Consider the following 19,714-nt stretch of genomic DNA (forward strand, 5'->3'; position numbering starts at 1 on the left):
GCTGCTGCCACTGAAGCTAATATGCAAAGACACATCAAGAGAAAAAAGCAAAAGAGGTAAAAACAACCATATGAGACATTCATAATGCTCCATTAGCCTTCCTAAGTGACACAACATTGAAATGACAGGATGTATCCAACACAGCAACTTCTAATATTATTCCACATGAATATCAAAGTGTGAATCAGAGCTTGATGTAGACGCTGGTTACATACCAGAGCTGTGGAGCCACAGAAGTTAGCTCATACAGTATTAGAGAGCCAATTCAAACCCATACAATAGCCATGTATGCCTGTTTTTGTGTCCATGGGACTATAATGTTAAGGCTGAGGTAACAAACTACTCATAAAGAACCCCTGTGTTCTCCTCAAGCAGGTTGGAAGCTATGCTAGTGCTGTGGCTCTATGGATGGGGATGTCAGTCTGTCTGTTGGTTGGTCCACCACTTTTGTCCACACTGAATTATCTCAACTACTGCATGGATTGCCATGATATTTTATACATACAAGGTCCCCAGAACTCTACCAACTCTACTTTGGTGATCCCCTGACTTTTTATCCGGCGCCACCAGCAAGTCATGGTTTTCTCTTATCTAGTGACGTATCTCAACATATATAAAATGAACTGTCATTAAATTTAGTATTGACATCCATGTCCTCTTCAGGTTGACTTGTAATCATTTTGATGACTCTGACTTTTCATCTAGTGCCATCATCCAATTCAATTTTAATTTGTTCTTTAGTTTATGACCAAATACCTGCAAAACTAATGACATTCCCACTGACATCAGCTGTACTTTGCGTTGAGTGCTAATTACAAAATGACAGCATGTTAACACAGTAAATTGTTATGGTGAACATGGTAACTGTTATACTCACTAAACATCAGCATGTTAGCATTGTCATCATAAGCATGTTAGCATTTTTATTTTAACATTCAGCTATTAGTACTACTATGCCCCACAGAGCATGAGTCGAGACTTATTTTATAAGACTGCTTTTGTGATTATTGATCTGTATTATGACATTTGCATCTTAAAAGTAACATTTGATATTTTGGGATGAATAATTTAGCTTAGCCTGGATCCATGCCATTACCATGACATTGCCAGGGAGCCGGTGCAGTCACTGCACCCAGCCAAGAAATAGTTTGGCACAAACTGTAATGTGTTGTTTTTACATTTTGGTTAAACAAACAATGTTAATAAGTGAACCATAGAGGTCTAGATATTTTATTTTGTTTGTTTGTTTGTTTTACTTTTGGGCAATACTAGACAGCTTTACCCTGTTTCAGTGTTTGTGCTAAGCTAAGCTAACCGGCTGCTAGCAACAGCTTCATATTTACCGTACAGAAAGAAATATGTATCAATTCTCTTATCCACAGCAGCTCCATGCAAAACATCATGAGGCATACTTCCAGTATGTGTAAACTATTTATTTAGCTTGAGCATTTTTCTATGTTCCCTTCTGCTTTAACATACCTAAAAATCATACTTATGAAAGAACAATAGCATCAGTCACTCACATCAGTGACGGACTGACTGTCTTAACATGAACCTGTTAACATGAACAAAATGTAGGTGGTGTTGATGATGTAAAATTTGAGTTCTTGTCTTGTCATTCAACAAAGTGCTGGAGTATATTTTTAGTGAGAGCATTTTTAGTTAAAGCTGATAGTTATTGACTTTCTTGTCTGAGCAGCTCTACAGTACTTGACTCAAATTTGCATGCAATTTATCCCAGCACAATATACACTGTGCATGCTTTAGAGGGTGGAAGAGAGGCATTATTCCTTTTTCAGTAAAATTCCTCCCACCTTTGCTTGCTATACTGTCAAGTGCAACTCTGACTGAGCTGATAGACGGAGAGAGGGAGCAGGGAGGTGGATCTCAGGTGAGCTGAGAGGGAGGACATTAAACCCAGCAGGGAGGGATGAATGAGGAGATTAGCTGAAGTAGTAAGGCTGACAGCTTGAAGATCATTTACATATTATACTACAGCACATAACATCACAGGAGCCTATAGCCAACACACACACACACACACACACACACACATATATATATATATATATATATATGCATCAGAATAGAATAATTACAATGTTAAGTACAAATCTGACCAGAGTTTTATATTATTTCCCCAGAGCTCCATTAGTGCAGCAGGCCATCCTAATCTGCATTAGAGGACCCATCAGATACACTTGGTTTATCATCAAAGCATTCTGCTAATGTGAACTTGTATGAAAAACTTCATAACATTATAATGACTAACCCATTTTTTAAAATAAATTTGACTAGGTTTGACATATGACTGAAGGCGAGTGGTGACTAAACATGTTGACATGAATGACTGAGAGCTGAAATGCAACATGAGTAAACCACAGGCCAAAAGTATGACTTTAAAATGCTTACTGTTCAGAAAGCCTGGATATATTCAGCCTGTCTGCTATTTGACTTGTTTTTACATGAAAAGTATCCATTTAACACACAGGTGGTATTTCATTTCACCAGATGTGTGTCCATTGAGGAAGGATGAGTGAGTACACCATTATCTTTATCTGTATCTCTTCAACCAACATAATTAGCTGTATCCTTATACATACTCAGAATGGTTTAAACCAGAAGTAGGTGGTACTATAACTGGTAGGACGGGACTGGTGAGAAGTTGTTAATTCAAGCCTGAAATTGATATTTGTTGATCAGAAGTGTCTATATTATTATTTATTAGAAAACTATTTACAGAAGAGCCTCAGAATTTAGCTTCAGCTTCAGATTTGTTTTTGTTCACAAGGGTGACAGAACTATATACTTGAATGAATAAACTTCAGACAGCTACCCAATGAGGGTTTTCCTCCATCACAACTACTGATATAGAGATATTTTACTCAGTGATACTCATACTTGTAAAAAGCAAGTTATCTGTATACTGATACTACCTGTACCTGTATCTGTACCCAATCATTTATACATTAAAAAAATGATGTAAAGTATGAACTGGAAAAAATAGTTAGTTGGTAAAACTGCATCTAATGAATTCCAAAACAAACAAAGAGAAGCAATACTCTCACTCATAGTTCTGTCCGATCAGTGCAGCTGCACCATTAGATCTGCCAAATACTCCATGCAAGGCACCATTCCACTAACACAAGTGAGTGGGATATGAAGACTCTGTTTACATAACAAACACACATACATCAGGTTCCTTGGGCCTTTTTTTGAGGTTATGAACCTAAGTAAGTAAGTTCAGAAAAATCATTTTACTGTAATGCAGCCTTTAAAACCAGGAAAAGTCTTAACTCATGATATTAAGATGTCCAAAATCTTAGACAATATATAGTCTTATATCACAATAATGATATAATTGATATATTGAATTGATATATGGTCCAGCCCTACAAGAAGTATGTTCCCTTAATTGTTGCATGCATTACTTACATTTTACAGGCCTTATAGAGATGAACTTAGAATAGATTTGCTTACATCTTAATAATAGTGGTGTTTAATATGTAATGTATTGGCAAGTAATTTAAAAAAATCTCTTTTGGTTTAATTAAACCGAAACATAGTGTCGTCTAAATCACTTATCAGAATGAAACCTTAGCTATTTTTGAATACTTTTCTTTCATTAGATCTGTTAAAAGCTACAACAGGAAGGAATTCTGCTTTATTGCTACGTTGTTTTGCATCATCTTGGGGTGCTGAAAACAAAAGCCATTTTTGCAGGAGAGAAACAAAGAGGCGAAATAAGCTGGCAGTTGACAGTGGAGGGCAAATCAAAGTCCTGGGGTTAAATGGGATTGTGGGTCAGATGACTAGACATCGTTGCCTTTCCGCTCACAGCCATCCTCTTATGCCTCAGAAAAATATCACCCCCACCCACCAACACTCACTCCCTCCATCCCTACCCCCCCCCCTCCCCTCACAGCCCTCCATTTGCCTCAAAGGCGAGAGTATTTCATCTTCAGTAACCCCACTGCACGAGAGTCCTCCCTTATTGCTGCTATGCAAACACATAGTGAGCCAGTCTATTATGTGGATCTGTGTCTGATTTTTAGAAATCTCGAACTTTTTTGCATCGGATTACTTCAACTCTTAAATTGACCTTCAATCAAGAAGCATGACCAGACTAAATCATAGAGTAGTTATAGCAGAAATACCCCTTGTGATGCCAGAGTGCCACTGAATCCTATAGTGGGCATATAATATAGGAACCTCATTATTTAGTCCTACAGGAGCCTGTCTATACAGCACTATCATAAATCACTCTGATGGATACACAGTCAATTGAGAGTAACAAAGACAGGCAATGGCTGAGAAAATGGCAGCGATCTGCATTAGAGCTGCACTCAATCTGCACACGGACGAGGCTGATCCTATATTAATCATCATGTTTTCAATGATTACTAGACCACAGTACATCAAAAACAGTGTTGCGTTCATGTTCATTACAACGTCCCAATGCAGCCTTACATACATCTCTCCCTGTCCTTCATACCTGGACTGTGTGCATCAGACAGCCTGCCTGGTGACAAGGGGGCTCTGCAAACACTGCCAGGCAGCAAAATACATATCAACGTATTCAGAGCGTTTAGTGCCTGGGATTAATCAAATTATAATTTAATCATCTGATCAAACAGCAATTAGCATAATCACTTCTGGGGAAGGCCTGATAGAGTGGAGACTGGAGCGGAATGGAGCTGGGGGCTAGCAACACTTTAATGAAACATTTGCCTGAATGTTTGAAAATGTTACACATTTCGGGCTACAGGAACAGAGCAGGATTTTGAATGCTAATCAGCACGGCTTGGTTATGCCTAATGAATACGTCCAATAGTCAGCCACAGGGGAAGAAATTGCCAGTGAGGTCCAGATATTGTAATTTCTTGTAGGTCTTTTATGGTTTAATATTCCGTTTTTCTTTATAAAGACAAAATAACATATATTGTTACTATGTTAATAATATTATAAAAGTTGATTGTTCATTTATGTTCTTATTTAATTCCTGTTTTTTTCTCTTCCATCTGATAAAGCCAAAGTCTTGCAGAGCAGCATATTATGGGTTTTTATTCATACCAGTGTTTTGTTACTGTAGCAGTCACCTCTACCTATTTTGTTACAAAGACTGCATCACAAGGACCGGACCACTTGACAGTCTCAGGTTCAAAATGTTTTGTGCTTTCACTAATTACATTGTACATATCTTGATTGATGCCTTTTCTCCTTGTTTACCACCCACAGAATTAAAATTTGGTTGTTAACATAATTTCATAGATTGTTGAATTTATTGAGTTTACCAGCCATGCTGCCCACTTACACAGAGATGACAAATGGCTTGTAGCCACATATCTTAAGTTTTAGGGCTAGTCTTAATTGAATATCCAAATTTAGAATCTAAATCACATTCTATACAATATATGAATGAAGCCAGGCCAGTGTATTATGAACTGGAAACACAGGAAAGAAATAGGTGGGTTGCTCTATTAATGTTGGTCATTATTGGGCTTTTTAACTAACTTTATCTCTGTGGTTGAGGAACAAGTATTAAGTTAAGTTAAGTTAAGTTATCAAGTTATATTTACTTAATATAAGCTCAGCATTACATATTAGAAGTAATTTATAAAATGTATAATGTCACTGACATGAAAATGTTGTGACACATTTTATGTTTGATGTTGATTAAAGGCGCCTCTCCACTAAGTGGAGCACCATCTTACTGTACATCTAGTAGTTTTAAATGTAAAGAAAAGAGTTGGGGTCTCTGTCAGTACATTACCCACTTCTGTCTTCTCTACTCTTCTCACTCTGGTTAAATATTTAAATGTCATTGCTGACTTTTGCAGCACTTTATGAAAGTCAACTTGCTTCTGACTACATGTTGCCAGTAAATAGAAATTATTATTGCAAACTAGTTGTAAATGAACATGATGCATAATGTGCGGACAGCTTTAGAGAAATCCTCCTTTCATCATTTTAAAATATTTTTATACCTGACAACAGCAGCTGAGCAGATCTCTGTTCTAACTTCTGTGAGCACAACAAAGTCACCAAAGGGAAATACGTAAAAAAGTCTGTGATTATAAAGGCTGTATAGCATATAATACATTTACACAAAGCTGAGGTCAGTCTTAATGACCACTACATCACACAGAGGTCCCTCTGCTATTGGATAGTTACAGTGGGTCATCTTAGCAGAGCCAGAGCTGCCAACCAGCCCCAACATGACATTGTATGTGTCTGAACAAACAATGTCACCATCTGCTTTTTGGTTTCTCCAAATGAAAAATCGAATTACTGTAGCCTGTTGGCACATCTTATCCGTCATGTCAGACATCATTTATAAACTCGACAATGAGCAAAGAGCAATGGTCGGGGCCTTTTCTTATACAGTAGCCTGAGCTCAACCTGGCTTAGTTCTTGCTGTACCTGCATGACTGCAGCATTAACCTACTGCCCTATTTTACATTGAAAGCATACAGACACAAACAACACAACTAATTGTTATCTTGTTAAGTCACCAGCCCAGTTAACTGATGCCAGAAACTGTGGTCAAGTGTTACCTCCGCCAAGGAGGTCATGTTTTCACCTGCTGTCCATTTGCTTGTTGGTTGGTTGGTTGGTTGGTTTGTCAGCAGGATAACACAAAAACTACTGAACGGATTTCCATGAAAATTGGATGAAGGATGGGTCTCGGGCCAGAATAGACCTTATTAACTTTTGGTGCGGATTCGGATAAACGGACAAATCCATTTTTATATTGGATCTTGCATGGATCTTAGTGAAAAAAATGAAGCGTATTTAGGTGGCCGGTATCTGTGAGTGAATACAATTTAATGAAAAATATGGATCTAGCGGATTCAAATATATTTCATTTGATATTGGATTTGTTTAAGGGGACTGTTTGGCCGTGGCGTAGGTATGCACTCAATGAGTGCCATTCTAGTTTTCACATAGTTTACTTACCAATACTGTATCACTGTGTTATCGTGCTATTATACATTTATACAGCTGCATGCAATGCATGGAAATGCAATTTTGCAAGAACACTGCAAATACATGTCACACAAACTGTCAAAGGAATTCTAGCCATAAGCTTTCTACCTCACTAAACTATAGTGAGGTATCAGCCAAATACAGCTTTATTCAAACAGAAAATATTAATTAGGGCTGGACGAAAAGGCCTTAAAATTTAGGCTGTCTATATAACTCAATATTTTGAAATAAATGCTGCGGCTCGGCGACAAAATCAATTATCACAACATTTTTGCTGAAATATCTCGATATTGATATTGTGACAATATTGTAGGAATGATATTGGTACATAAGCAATTAATAATTGCTATGACTGTGCAACAAAATCATATATCACAATATTTTTAACCAAATATCTCCATCTCTTCCACAAAGCATTAACACAACAAGATTTTGATGAAGTCTCTAAATAGCTGTTGTAGTATTTGGCTTTCTAATGACTACAAAGCATGTTTCTACCCCATTTGCCATGACCTTATTAAATTCAACTTCATATTTTGCTGACATTTAATAAAGCATCACATTGTCCACATGTCCGTTGCATTTCACCAGCCAAAGCAATAAAAATAATTGTTTTAACATTATCATGTACAAAAGGCTAAAGCATATTCTATATTATTTTCTACTTAGACCAATAAAAGTAGATTGTTACAGCACAGTTATAGTGCACAGTACACAACTGTGCACTATAACTGGCAAAAAAAAATCACAAATTGCCAGTTGTATCTTTTTTCCTATTGGATGTACAATAAAAATGTTGAGTCTTAATCGGAGTCCAACATTATAAGTGTCTGGTCTATTAGAAAGTGATTAAAATAGCTTTGTTTCTACATGGAAAACCAGGCTGATGTGATATGATTCTTTGAGCTTTAGATACAACATAACACAAGCTGACTCTGTGTTCCCCCTCTCTTCCTCCTCTTTTTCTGCCTCACTACACACTATCATCTCCTTAAGCTTTCTGGTCTGGGTTAAATGAAACCTTTAACAGTTCAATGTGCATCCATTAACATATGCTTGAGTCTACTCTTGTCTCAACAGCAAAGCTAAGGCGCAAGCAAACACAGTGAAAAGACACCAAAAATCTTGACCCAATGGCACTGACAAATCCTGGTGTGATTGGTGAGTCCATGAAAAATGTCTGCCACTTATACCTTCTAATGTTAAGCCTCATGCAGGATGAAAAAAATCTTCCTAAACCTGACTTGAAAACATAAACTCAATAAAGAATTAAAGCACTGACCTAAATTCAAAGAATCAGAAAACATGCTACTGAATGAGTCTTTGTTACAAATCTTTTGAGAATTTACTATAAAATGTTTTAAAACTTAAAAACTAAAAATAGATCTCCCTTTTAATTTTGTGTTTCCAGTCTTGTCACATACAGTATGCAATGCCATATATATATATAATAAGGCCTGTGATGATTATAAGTTAAGCTAAAATGTGGGCTGAATAACTGTAGTAAAACTGTGCCATATTCAAAAATCATTATGTGACAAATATTCTGCGGCATCAGTAAATAAAGAAGCTCTGGTCAGAACTGAAACATGTCAACACAAAAGTATTACTTACTTAAAAAGAATAATCACAGTGTTTCCAGTGGCCTACATCGTGTTGACTGCTGTTTTGATATTAATGTGCGACTGAGGAGCTGAGCTCGGTTGTTGTTTGCTGATGTGTGTTGCTGTAACTCTGTCAACCCGTCCTGCCTCTATGTGAAGTGACAGATGTATACCAAAAGACACCAGTCTGCACAGACCTAGTTTCCCACTGGCCTTAATATGACCTCTAAGCAGTGCTGTTTTGACCGGAGATAATTGGTCCAAATCAATAAAATAGTAACAAACTTGGTGAACAACATCAAATTATCAAGCTCCTCTTGAAGACTAGATAAATGTTTCACTTTTAGCACTAAGAAAGATATAACACTGGATTATAACCCCAACCCTGTCTCCTTGAAATAACAATCATACTGTAATATGTAATATAATTGATTCCTGTATTATGTACACTTGCAACTTTTTTTAGACTGTTACATTGTTGTATCCTACAGTCATACGGAGGTGGTCAGGGTGGATAGTGGCTGAGCAATGGTTTGTTAGGTAGGTTAGGTTTGGTTACAATTAGGCAACAAAAGCTTGTCGGTTAAGTTTATGGAAGATCGTGGTTTTAGTAAACTTGGCCTGCATCGAGCTGTAAGTTACTTTTGAACTTTTTAAACATTCAACCACATTCAACCAAAGTCCACCATCTTTCCCTTAACATAACCATATAAAATATGTTAATCATGCTTCTGTTGCTGCAGGATGATACTGTTGTGCAAGAGCTAATATTGGTGGAAAACTAATGAAATAACTGGTCAGTAATGGTTTTGCAAATGCATTCAGTATATGACCATTCTGCATTTGGCAGATACTTTTATTATGAAAACAGTAAAATTATATGAATACTAGGGCTGACGTTATATCACAGTATACAGAAATCCAAAATCTAGGAGATCCCTAGTCTCATTACGATAACAATGTAACGTCGATATACTGACCAGTTCTAATGGATACACACCAATGAATGCTGTCTGTATATGTGATATTTTCATTGCAAACCCACCTCTGCTCTCTGTGCTTGATTTATTATAATCTCTGTACCTAGCAGGGTTAATAGTATGCCCGCATCAGTCCTGATTAAAATTAGCAGTTTAACTGCTGATGACAGGTATCCAGATGCTCGGGCGTTTTGTATCTTTAATCCTCCAGAAACGCTGTTCAGCATGAAGGAGCTGGGGGCAGTTTTCGCATGCGATCAATTTGTTGCTATGATGATCTGAACTGGAAAAAATGAGTAAATTTGGCTCCTAAATTAATCCTTCTCAATCAAGTCTGGATAAAGTCATACAAAAATGCTTATGTTTTAATAAGTGGAGATACCCTTTCTCCAGCAGCCCCTTGCCATCCTAAACCGAAAGCTAAAAATACACATGCACAGAGTGATACTAAGAGCCAATTGAGAAGCTTCGCTGTATATTTACACAGCTTATTAGTGTCCAATTGAGCATGTGTCAGATCCCCCCCACCCCCGGCGTAGCCCAGCAAAAACAACATTATGCCATTTCCCCAATTTTATCTCTTCATAACTGGAATATGTTGTTCCCATTCCATTTAGATTTTAATAGACACTTCTGCAAGAGCACTCTAAAAGCTCAAGCACCGACGAAGTGAACTCTACAGCAGATTTTACTCTTTACAGCAGTGAATTGTTTATATCTACTGTAGATGAGCTTGCAAATGTGTCCTCAAATTGCCAAATGGCAATTCAGTGCAAAATGGAGTTTGTGTGGTTGATACTATTCATAAATGACCACTGCAAAGCTAGAACTGCAGTTGTAATTGTTGAAACATATATTCTACATACAGGCATTGCAAATATCAATATTTACATGAACAGCCATAAAGGGATAAACTCAACCGACAAAAATCAATTGAAGCATTTGAGCAATCAAGCATTTAAATCAGATCAAGTGCTGAAATGAAATGTGACTCCCATAACTATTATCAGGAAAGAGTGACAGGCTGAAATCTATCAGGAAGCATTGCCAGGGTCACCTGAACAGAGTGCAGTGTTGCTCAAGCCCAAAGCCCACACTGCAGCAACACTCATTACCCGGGTCTCCATAGAGACAACCTCAGCAGCCTGTGCTGGACCAGAGCCCTAAAAGCCTTTATTTCAGGAAGCAACATCTCTCTGACCAGAAGAGGTGCAAAATGTACGATTCTGATGGAAGCTGCTCATTAAGACTAATCTTTGCAGGTCTGTTCAGGGAAAACAAATGTGCAGCAGATAGAATTCTGTTAAAGATGAACAATCATGGCCCTTTTTTTCTGCCTACAGTCAATTGAGCATGGTACAGAAAGAAGCAACGTACAAAGAGAGGATTGTCAAAACGCACTCTGTGTAAATCTTTTTTCTGCAACAATAACAACACTTAAATCTTTGAATCAATAGAAAAAGTCAGTGTCAAATGAAGCGAGTCTGTTGATATGAATGGCACTGCATCAGTAGCGACCACAAACGTAGCATTCATCACAATTACAAGTGCTGTTGCTGCCATTCAAAGTTTGCATGTAGATGTCTCTAGCAGCAGCCATTTTGCAACGCTGTTGCCTGGACCAAAGAGACTGAAAAGCCATTCAAAAGCAAAGCAAGAGATTGTGCTCAGCAAACAGAGATTTCAGCACAGCACTGAGTGAGATCTGAAATGGACAGTGTCCTCTGTTTCTTGAAATTGTCTCGCCTCCGTTACAGAAAGGAGTCCTTGCTACAACACCGTCACTGCTTTTACTCCATTCTCTCCTATAAATAACCACTGCCTTCATTGAACCCTTCAGCATGGCCACAAAATGGTTTTCCTGTCATCTTTGCTTGACGCATCGCCCACCACTCTCAGTTTACATTGTGTCCACTTTTGATTTTTTTTTAACCCCTTTCCCTCCGTCAACCTTTCAAAAGATCCTCTAAATACCCCAATTTTCTTGCGAGCTGATTTCTGCCCCCCAACAAACGCACATCCCACCCCCTACCCCACAGCCCCTTGTCCTCCCCATTGCCCCCCCTTCCTTACACACCCTTCTTGTATTCGCTGTAAAAATCAGTCACCTTTAGTCCAAAATCAAACACAATTGGCACTTATCAAACCTATCTTGTGAGGAATTCAGTGCGAACAAAACAGAATCTGGATGCATTTTGCAAGACATGCACTTGGGCAAGGGTGATAAGGGCTTGTCTCTTTTTTTTCCAATCCAAAATGACTCCATGTCTGTGCTTCTAATATGGCGGGTGCAATGCCAGAAAAAAGCACAGCAGTCCTATTTAATCCTTTTTCAAGAAACTGCTCGATAGAATTAAGAGAAAGCATACAAACATGCAATCACATGTGCAAGTGATTTAATTTACTATTAAAATATCAAAACATATTTACTTATACTGTATCAAGCAAGTAAATATATTACATTTTTCATCAACATACGTCTTGCTTGAAGAGTGGATTTCTAAATTAATTTTAGTGACTACAAAGAAATTATTTTAGTTTCATTAAGTAAATAATTGCTCTGTTTGAATGCAATTTCAAAAGCAGGTTTGAGATTTAAACAAACAAATGGTGAATACACCATGTAAATATGCAAATATGTTACAACACAATTATTTACTAAAATACAATTTTTCATGAGCTAGATATGTGGAAAAGTGATTTAAATCTGGAAATATGCAGATTAAGTAGCTAAAAATGATGTAGGAAAATGCACCCAGACTGAGGCCCAATGCAGCTGGATGGGAGAAACTAAATAATCCTTTAAAGTACAAACTGAGAATGAAACAAATGAATCATAGTATTTTATTTTAAGCCTCGAATTTCCTAAAAAATTTATTGTACACAAAGTGAAATGAAAACATTAAAATGCCTTGTTCCTCATGCAGTACAGGCTGCACCTATCACTCAACCTACATTTCTCCTCTCTCTGGCTCGTTCCCTCTCTCTATTTGATAAAAGGGTGATCTCAAATGTTGACAATACTTGAGTGGTTAAACGTTCTTATACTTAAACTCTATAAAGGTTAATGTTGATACCCCCCCTACCCCCAACAAAAAAAAAAAAAAAAAAAAGGAAAAAAAAGAAAAACCCAGTGCCTGTGTCAGGACATAGCAACAGCCTGTTCTTCTGATCAATTTTCCAGAACAAAACACACGTCAATATGTTCAATGTGGAAACGCTTGCAGACTATCTAGGATAATGTTTAAACACTGGGCCGGGTGGTATAATTAACATAAACTTGAAGTTTAACGTGCACAAACGCATCACCTACCATTCAAGATGCACTGGGAAAAGATGAGAGCCAATATCCACATGCCCCGCTCCGTTCAATATCCAAGCTTATGCTTTTTCTTCTTCTCTCCCTGCACTCTTTCTTCTTGTTATTTCTTCCTTTTATTTCTTCAACAAGTCAATTGCAATGAAAGAAAAGGGAGCTTGCAAATCTCTCTCTCTCCCTGTCTCTCTCTCTTTCTCTCCCTCTCTTTCTCTCAATCCTTCACGTTGAGAAGAAGATGAAGAGGAGGAGGTTTGAGCTTCTTCCTGCTGCTGATTGTCTCCTGGTACGACGGGAGATAGTATGTGATCCACAACTGTGCGTCTCCCCTTTTTTGGACTGACCGCACCGCACCGCGCGGGGCCTCAGTGCAGTCGTCCCCCCGTGTCGGAGCGCTGCTCTGCGTGGAACATGAGGGAGCTCGGCTCGGTGCGCTCCGGTCCAGGTGAGCTGTGCCGCTGCTGCTGCTGCTGCTGCTGAGTCAGAGGCTGGAGACGCATAGGACAAACTGCGCACACCCAACTCCACGTTTAAACAATTAAAACAACAAACAAAAAACAAAAGGCTCCAAAATCGGAATAAAGAAAAGAATCAATAAATAATAAATAAATAAATGTGAAGTCTATGCACTGAGAACAGCCAGACGTGTCATCTCAGGTGTATGGGAAAAAAATGCGTAAAAGTTGGATTTTTTTCGTGGATTAAAGAGCGCATGGAGTTGATTGTTAGCTGCGCTGAAAACTCATTCTCTCTTCGCCGCCTCTCTCCGTCCGGCGAGCAACAAGCACACGCATCTTCCCCCCGCAGCCGCACACACAAACTGCGCACACTAGTCCCTGCGCTTAAAACCTGCCCTGCCTCAGAGCACTGTGGAATAAACCCTCGCCTCCTTCTCCGCAGCCGCTGTTCTCCCTCTCCATTGCCTTAAAGGTGCAGGGGTGGGGTGGGGGAGTGAGGGGGTGCACAGCTGAACCTCAGAAGGAGCCTTTTAAAAAAAAAAAAAAAAACTCTTTTGTTTTATCACAGAGAAGACGGATCACGGTGTCCCACTCAGAGAAGGAAAACTGCACATTAACATAAGCAGGAGAGAATTAGCCCATGCAGGACATCCTTCTAGGGTTTGCCGGCACTGCTGTGGTGTAGCAGGCTGGAGGATGGATGCTGAGGGAGGGAGGGAGAGAGGGAGGGAGAGGGAGTGATGTAGGCTACACCTGACTGGATACTATGTAGGCATTTGGTCAGGGGAAAAAAATGCTAAATTATCTTAATTGGAGGAGATCAGATCCTGTCTTTTAATGTGTTTTCTGGATAATTTATGAGCCCCGGGGGCGTTTTGGGGATCCTGCCAGCCTTACCCCTGCATTCATTAATTGACCTTGACAAATATAAGCAGCGACCCCCCCAATGCACCAGGGGGCATCAAACGGCGGCCATGTCAGGCATCCACAGCCCCCTGCATGAGTTCACCTCCGTTCAAGCCACACAGGAGGAGGAGGCGGCTGTGGATTAATATGTGAAAACAAAAGCAAACATACACCACGCTAAAGACTCGATAGTGTTAATATATTTTATTTGAAATGATAATGTGTGACCTCCATATTAATAAATAACAATGAACAATGAACCTGAAAATGTCAACTGTAGACCTCATTAATTTTTTAAAGGATTATTTTGACTATCTGAAGAGACATGAGGGGAGCAGGCAGGATAAATGTTTCCTTTTGAGTCTTCAATGAACAACATCCATGTTATGTTTTCCAGGCTTAGTGTTGTGATAAGAAAGTCACATTTGCATTATATGCTGAATGTGAAATGATTCTGAAGGCACTGACACAATGGTAACTGCAGTGACATCCGCTGCCATGTGACTGCTTGAATTTAGCGTGGCCCATTTATGTTCAAATAATGTAGCAGGCGAGCCATGCTTTAGCCCTGCACCCAGATACACTGTCTGTCTCTTAGACTTAGCATCCACATCAGACCTGCACATGAACATGCTATGCACCAGGAATACAGGACCTGTCACCGCCTGTCTGGGGCCTGCATGTGCTTCCAGCCAGGCATCCCTAAAATAAAACAGATCATTATCACTGACTCCAACCATCCAACCAAGATGGCAGGCAGGAAAACATGCGCTATTTCTCACACATTGAATACAAAGTATTTTTTTTGTTTGTGTTCAATTTGCCTAATCCCCCTCCCTGTCAGTCTCATTGGCTCCCAGCAGTGAGGGGGTTTGTTGTTCTTACAGTTCTGGTGTTGTGTTCATTCTAATGTGCACGCCTCCTCTTCTCCTATTTGCCACTGTACAACACTGGTCTGCAGCCTGGCACTAACAATACCCCACTACCCTTTTCAAATGGATTATTATTAGAAACCATAGTGTACAACATATTCTGCTCCAGTTGCAGGCAGTACAGTACCTAAGACTGCCTGCAAAGATGAGGGAACTCATTAGGCTTACACATCAAGACCTATTGATATTTAACTAGATACTTTATACATGTTTAGATTGCCACATTTATTTAGTGATATCATCTTTTTTTTGTCACAAAATGCTAGTCAGGGAATTTGCTTAAAGACCCAGACAGACATATTTAATAGCTATTTAACAAGCTAATTTATGAGAATAAGCAAAATCCGACCAACTAAATGTAACCTTTTTACAACAGACACATCGTTGCTGGTTTGTGCTGTTGACAAAATACACACACAAAGCCAAGACTACCAATTAACTTGGCACTGACCCATTTCCTCACCAGTCTTGTTGATTTGTTGCCATTTTTTTGTCTTGCTATGTCCAATCACTCAGCCATATGGTGAGTGATTCTCTTCACTGTTTATCCCAGTGGACTGTTTAGGTACAGAGATTGGATTAAAATCACTGGCTGCATGGTCATGAAGAGCTCAATCCCTATTTCTCTAATCCTCGCCTTAACTCTATGATATGTTGTGAGGTTATGATCGAATCAAAGGTATTATCCTCTTTAAATCCTTCTGTTATTTAAATGTTAAACCTTCGCAGACATTTCTTGGGCTTCTTTTTCCACTGATAAAGGGGTGTACTGTGCAGTGACTCAAATAAGAAATGAGTAGAAAAATGACAACTCTGAATATTTTAACGATCAATATCACGTTACAAACATTAGTTTGATTAGGAGTGAATGCTTCTCTCTGTATTACAACACAGGCCTCCAGTATGACAGTGTATTGAATGTTCTTACACTGTGATTCAAAAATATGATATCAAATAATGTATAATTTGTTGAGTTGTGTACTTACATTATCCCACGTTTCCAACAATGTTCAGTGAAAAACATGATTTTATCGCTATAACTTCCAGGAAAACACAACACCTGATTATAAATCAGAGAGTGAGGAGGAAAGCAGGCAAACAAGACTAAAACCTAGTGAGTAAAACTTTAATTCATTACCTCGTCTGCAAACATTTTTGACTGAGTCACGTCAGATAGATTTTAACCAGCAATGGTGGCTGTTCAACAATGAACAAAACAACTCCTGTGATCCCACGCTACTTCAGGATGTCATCAAGCTACATCTTTTGTTTCATTTATTTGTCTGAGAGACCCCTTGCAACAGAAATGAAAAAAAAAGTCTGAAAATGAAAAACGTTTTGTTGTCTGATATTTCTGTTTCATGTATGAACTGACAATAGAGTTTAAATTAAACAGGAGTCCATGGCCATGCTAGCAGCTCTGCACAAGGCACTGCTTTAGTTACATGGTAAACCGGTAAAAGGCACACAATTATAATGCTAACATGACATTTTGACAAGTGTAAGGTTTACCATGTTCAAGATCTTGCTCATTAGCTCTACATACTGATGTTAGCATGCTAACATGCCCACAACAACAATGTTAACATGTTAAAGGTTAGCAAATGTAATGTTTACCATGTTTACCATCCTAGCATTTGCTAATTAGCACTAACTTGTACAAAATTAACCATAGGTCTATGTACAGTGTATTGATTTATCCAATGAAACAATATCTTAACAATGTAGAACAGTGTTTGTGAAAAACAAAGAGAGAAAGTTTACTAGAGTTTGCTTATACTGTGAGTAAAATGTGAGTACTGTACTCATTAAACACAGAAACCAGAGCAAGGCCTATAAATACCCCACACCACACATATAGTGACAAACACTTTATGTTATCGATGTTCAAAATAATATTTGTACATGTTCAGTTAAAGCTTTTTGTATATTAATGTTATCCTCTTTATTTCCACTCCTCTGTTTAGTTCAGTTCAGGTAGCAGCTCATTTACAGCATAATTTATGCACTGTATAGTGTATGGATTCAACAAGAAGCCAATGTACAGTGGGGAATAATAATATCCATTAATCTTAACTACAAAGAGCCAGACTCCCCAAGGGAAACTTTTATGGCTCTTATTAACAAAATACACTCAAGTACTCTGATTATATTCAAACAATAAAATATATATCTGATAATGTCTTAAAGGTGACCAATAACGGCAGGTTCATCTTAATCTGTGACTCATAAGGAATATGGGAGCTTTGCTGCCTGGGTCAGACTGCTGAATAATTCACACCACGTTATGAGGTAGAAATGGAGGAACAGTAGTCTAACGTACATCCTGAGACCTTCATTTTATTAGATCATCTTTGAATCCTTCTCTCTGCCCATAAATTCTGAACGGAACGTGAGACAAAGTCACAATTCAAGTTTAATGAGTCGACATGTCTCCAGAATAAAGAAATGGAGAAATCGTGTTCCCTTTGAGAGTAATTCCTTGCCATTAGAGGGAGGAAAGTGCTGTGTCTGCTTGAACATAAGCTATGTGGCATAAGCTTTCCACTGTAGGTTTTTTGTAACAAAAACTGATAGTCTGCTCCCTCTGAAGCAACAAAGAATTTTTAGGACAAATTCAGCCTTGGATACTCTTAAACTGTTGATGTTCATCCAATCAGGAAGGAGGCACATCTGCATTTTCTCCTCAAACTTCTTGTGCTGTGTTATATTATCCTACTGAGGCTACTGCTAATGGAGAACTAGGTATTTCTGCATCTATGAAGTGGGACAACCCTCATATAGTAGGTCATCAGTTGTCGTTGATGGTGTTTATGTAAACAGACACAACTGGACATTTGCAATACGCTTTTATCTGTGGTGATCTTGTGTTAAAGAGGCAATCCTGGTATTATCACAATGCATTTGCCATTTATCTGATGGAGATAATAAAACATAACGCTCACAATTCTTCACACCTTTTTAGCAATCAAGTCATCAAATAAAATAAAATTAAAAAAACACTGCTTCATTAACATTAACAATCTGTGCTCCTACCCTGTCAGTCTGCACTGATATTAGAGGAGCCTCGTCAACCTGCACAGAGCAGATCCAGCCAGGCAGGAAGTCAAACAACAGAGCGGCATAGAGCATCCGGGCAATTCTCAAAATAAAACAATCTGTCGGACAGATTGGCAATGAACACACTTAAACAGACAAAAGAAAATAACATTTATCTCCTGTAAGTAGTCTAGTCACCCACTGTAGAAGCACAAAAATCAAAGAAAAATCAAATCAAATCAAATCAAATCAAATTTTATTTGTATAGCCCAAATTCACAAATCACAGTTTGCCTCAGAGGGCTTTACAATCTGTACAGAGACGACACCCTCTGTCCTTCGACCCTCGATTCGAGTGAGGAAAAACTTGCCCCCAAAAAAAGGCCCTTTTAACAGGGAAAAAAAATGCGGAAGAAACCTCAGGGAGAGCCACAGAGGAGGGATCCCTCTCCCAGGACGGACAGACGTGCAATAGATGTCGCATGTACAGAGCAGATCAACGAGATCACAATGTATTCGATTATAAGCGATGGTTGACAGGAGTGAAAGTACATAAAGATGTATTACAGCAATAATGATGAAATGCACATGGAAATGTGATTACTAGTGATAACAGTAGTAGTGATTAATGGTAAGGATGGTATGAAGTAATGCAGTACGATAATAGTAGTGTAACGTATGTAACAGAGATGTGACTAATATTAGCGACAGTAGTGGTGGGTGTTAGGCAGGGTCATGGCAGTAGGCGCATCCACGATCAGGCAGGGCCATAGCAGTAGGCGCATCCACGATCAGGCAGGGCCATAGCAAAAAGGATGAAATAAACACATTCTGAGCAAGTCAACAATAACAGGCAGGCAGGACGCTCTGCTTCTGAAGCGGTCCCAGTAGAATATGAAGCCGCATGGAAGACAGAACAAAAAAGTGTCATACATGTGAGCTCACAGAGACGTGACCAGTGGAATCAAGGCCAAAGCGTCAATGCAAGAAATGGAGGGTTAGGGCTAAGTAGTAGGGGCAAGGGGTGTATTGGGATTGGGACACAGTGTCTGCGCTGGACATGTCTCAATGTAACATCATGCTTTCTATGTTTGGCCAATTATCTATGGCATTAAACTGCACAATTAACACTGAATAATGTGCTTTTAGTTTCAAAGTATTATTTTTCTTTTGCATGTTGGTTGATTACTGGAGTGCCAATCAACTCCTGGGAGGCATTCACAAATTACTCACTCTGCTCCAGACGAAAGAATTTCTATTTTCCTTATATGTTAGCTGCAGTGGTCCTAATATGCATGACAGTTCTTTAAGGAATGGACGACTAACTAAATGCCTGGTAGAGCCCTGGTTAACAAGGCTGAAAAACACTAATTCTCCCTTATTGGTTTCCATAATCACCCTGCCTCATAAGGTAGCAAGCAACTGAGTAGACAGAACAGAGCTCCTTGATGGCCCACCTTTGTGGATCTATATATTGATTCCCCTCATTG

The 19,714-nt window shown here is 38.8% G+C and overlaps 1 protein-coding gene across 5 annotated transcripts in view; it reads right to left on the minus strand.

Annotated features, from left to right (window-relative positions):
• Window positions 1-13,819, minus strand: part of LOC311269963 (cell adhesion molecule DSCAM-like) — a 94,343-nt gene extending 80,524 nt beyond the window's left edge. For 2 of the 5 annotated variants that reach the window (XM_084374531.1, XM_084374530.1), the window contains exon 1: window positions 12,888-13,818. In XM_084374531.1, the coding sequence (XP_084230657.1) occupies window positions 12,888-12,930 (43 nt within the window). In that variant the 5' untranslated portion in view covers window positions 12,931-13,818. Of the gene's footprint in view, window positions 1-12,887 lie in introns of all 5 variants that reach the window. The other 3 variants (XM_084374533.1, XM_084374532.1, XM_084374534.1) reach the window with 2 other exon arrangements.
• Window positions 13,820-19,714: the final 5,895 nt, after the last annotated feature.

This window comes from Pagrus pagrus (genome assembly GCF_965226575.1).
Source record: "Pagrus pagrus genome assembly, chromosome: 14".
NCBI classification, from domain to species: domain Eukaryota; kingdom Metazoa; phylum Chordata; class Actinopteri; order Spariformes; family Sparidae; genus Pagrus; species Pagrus pagrus.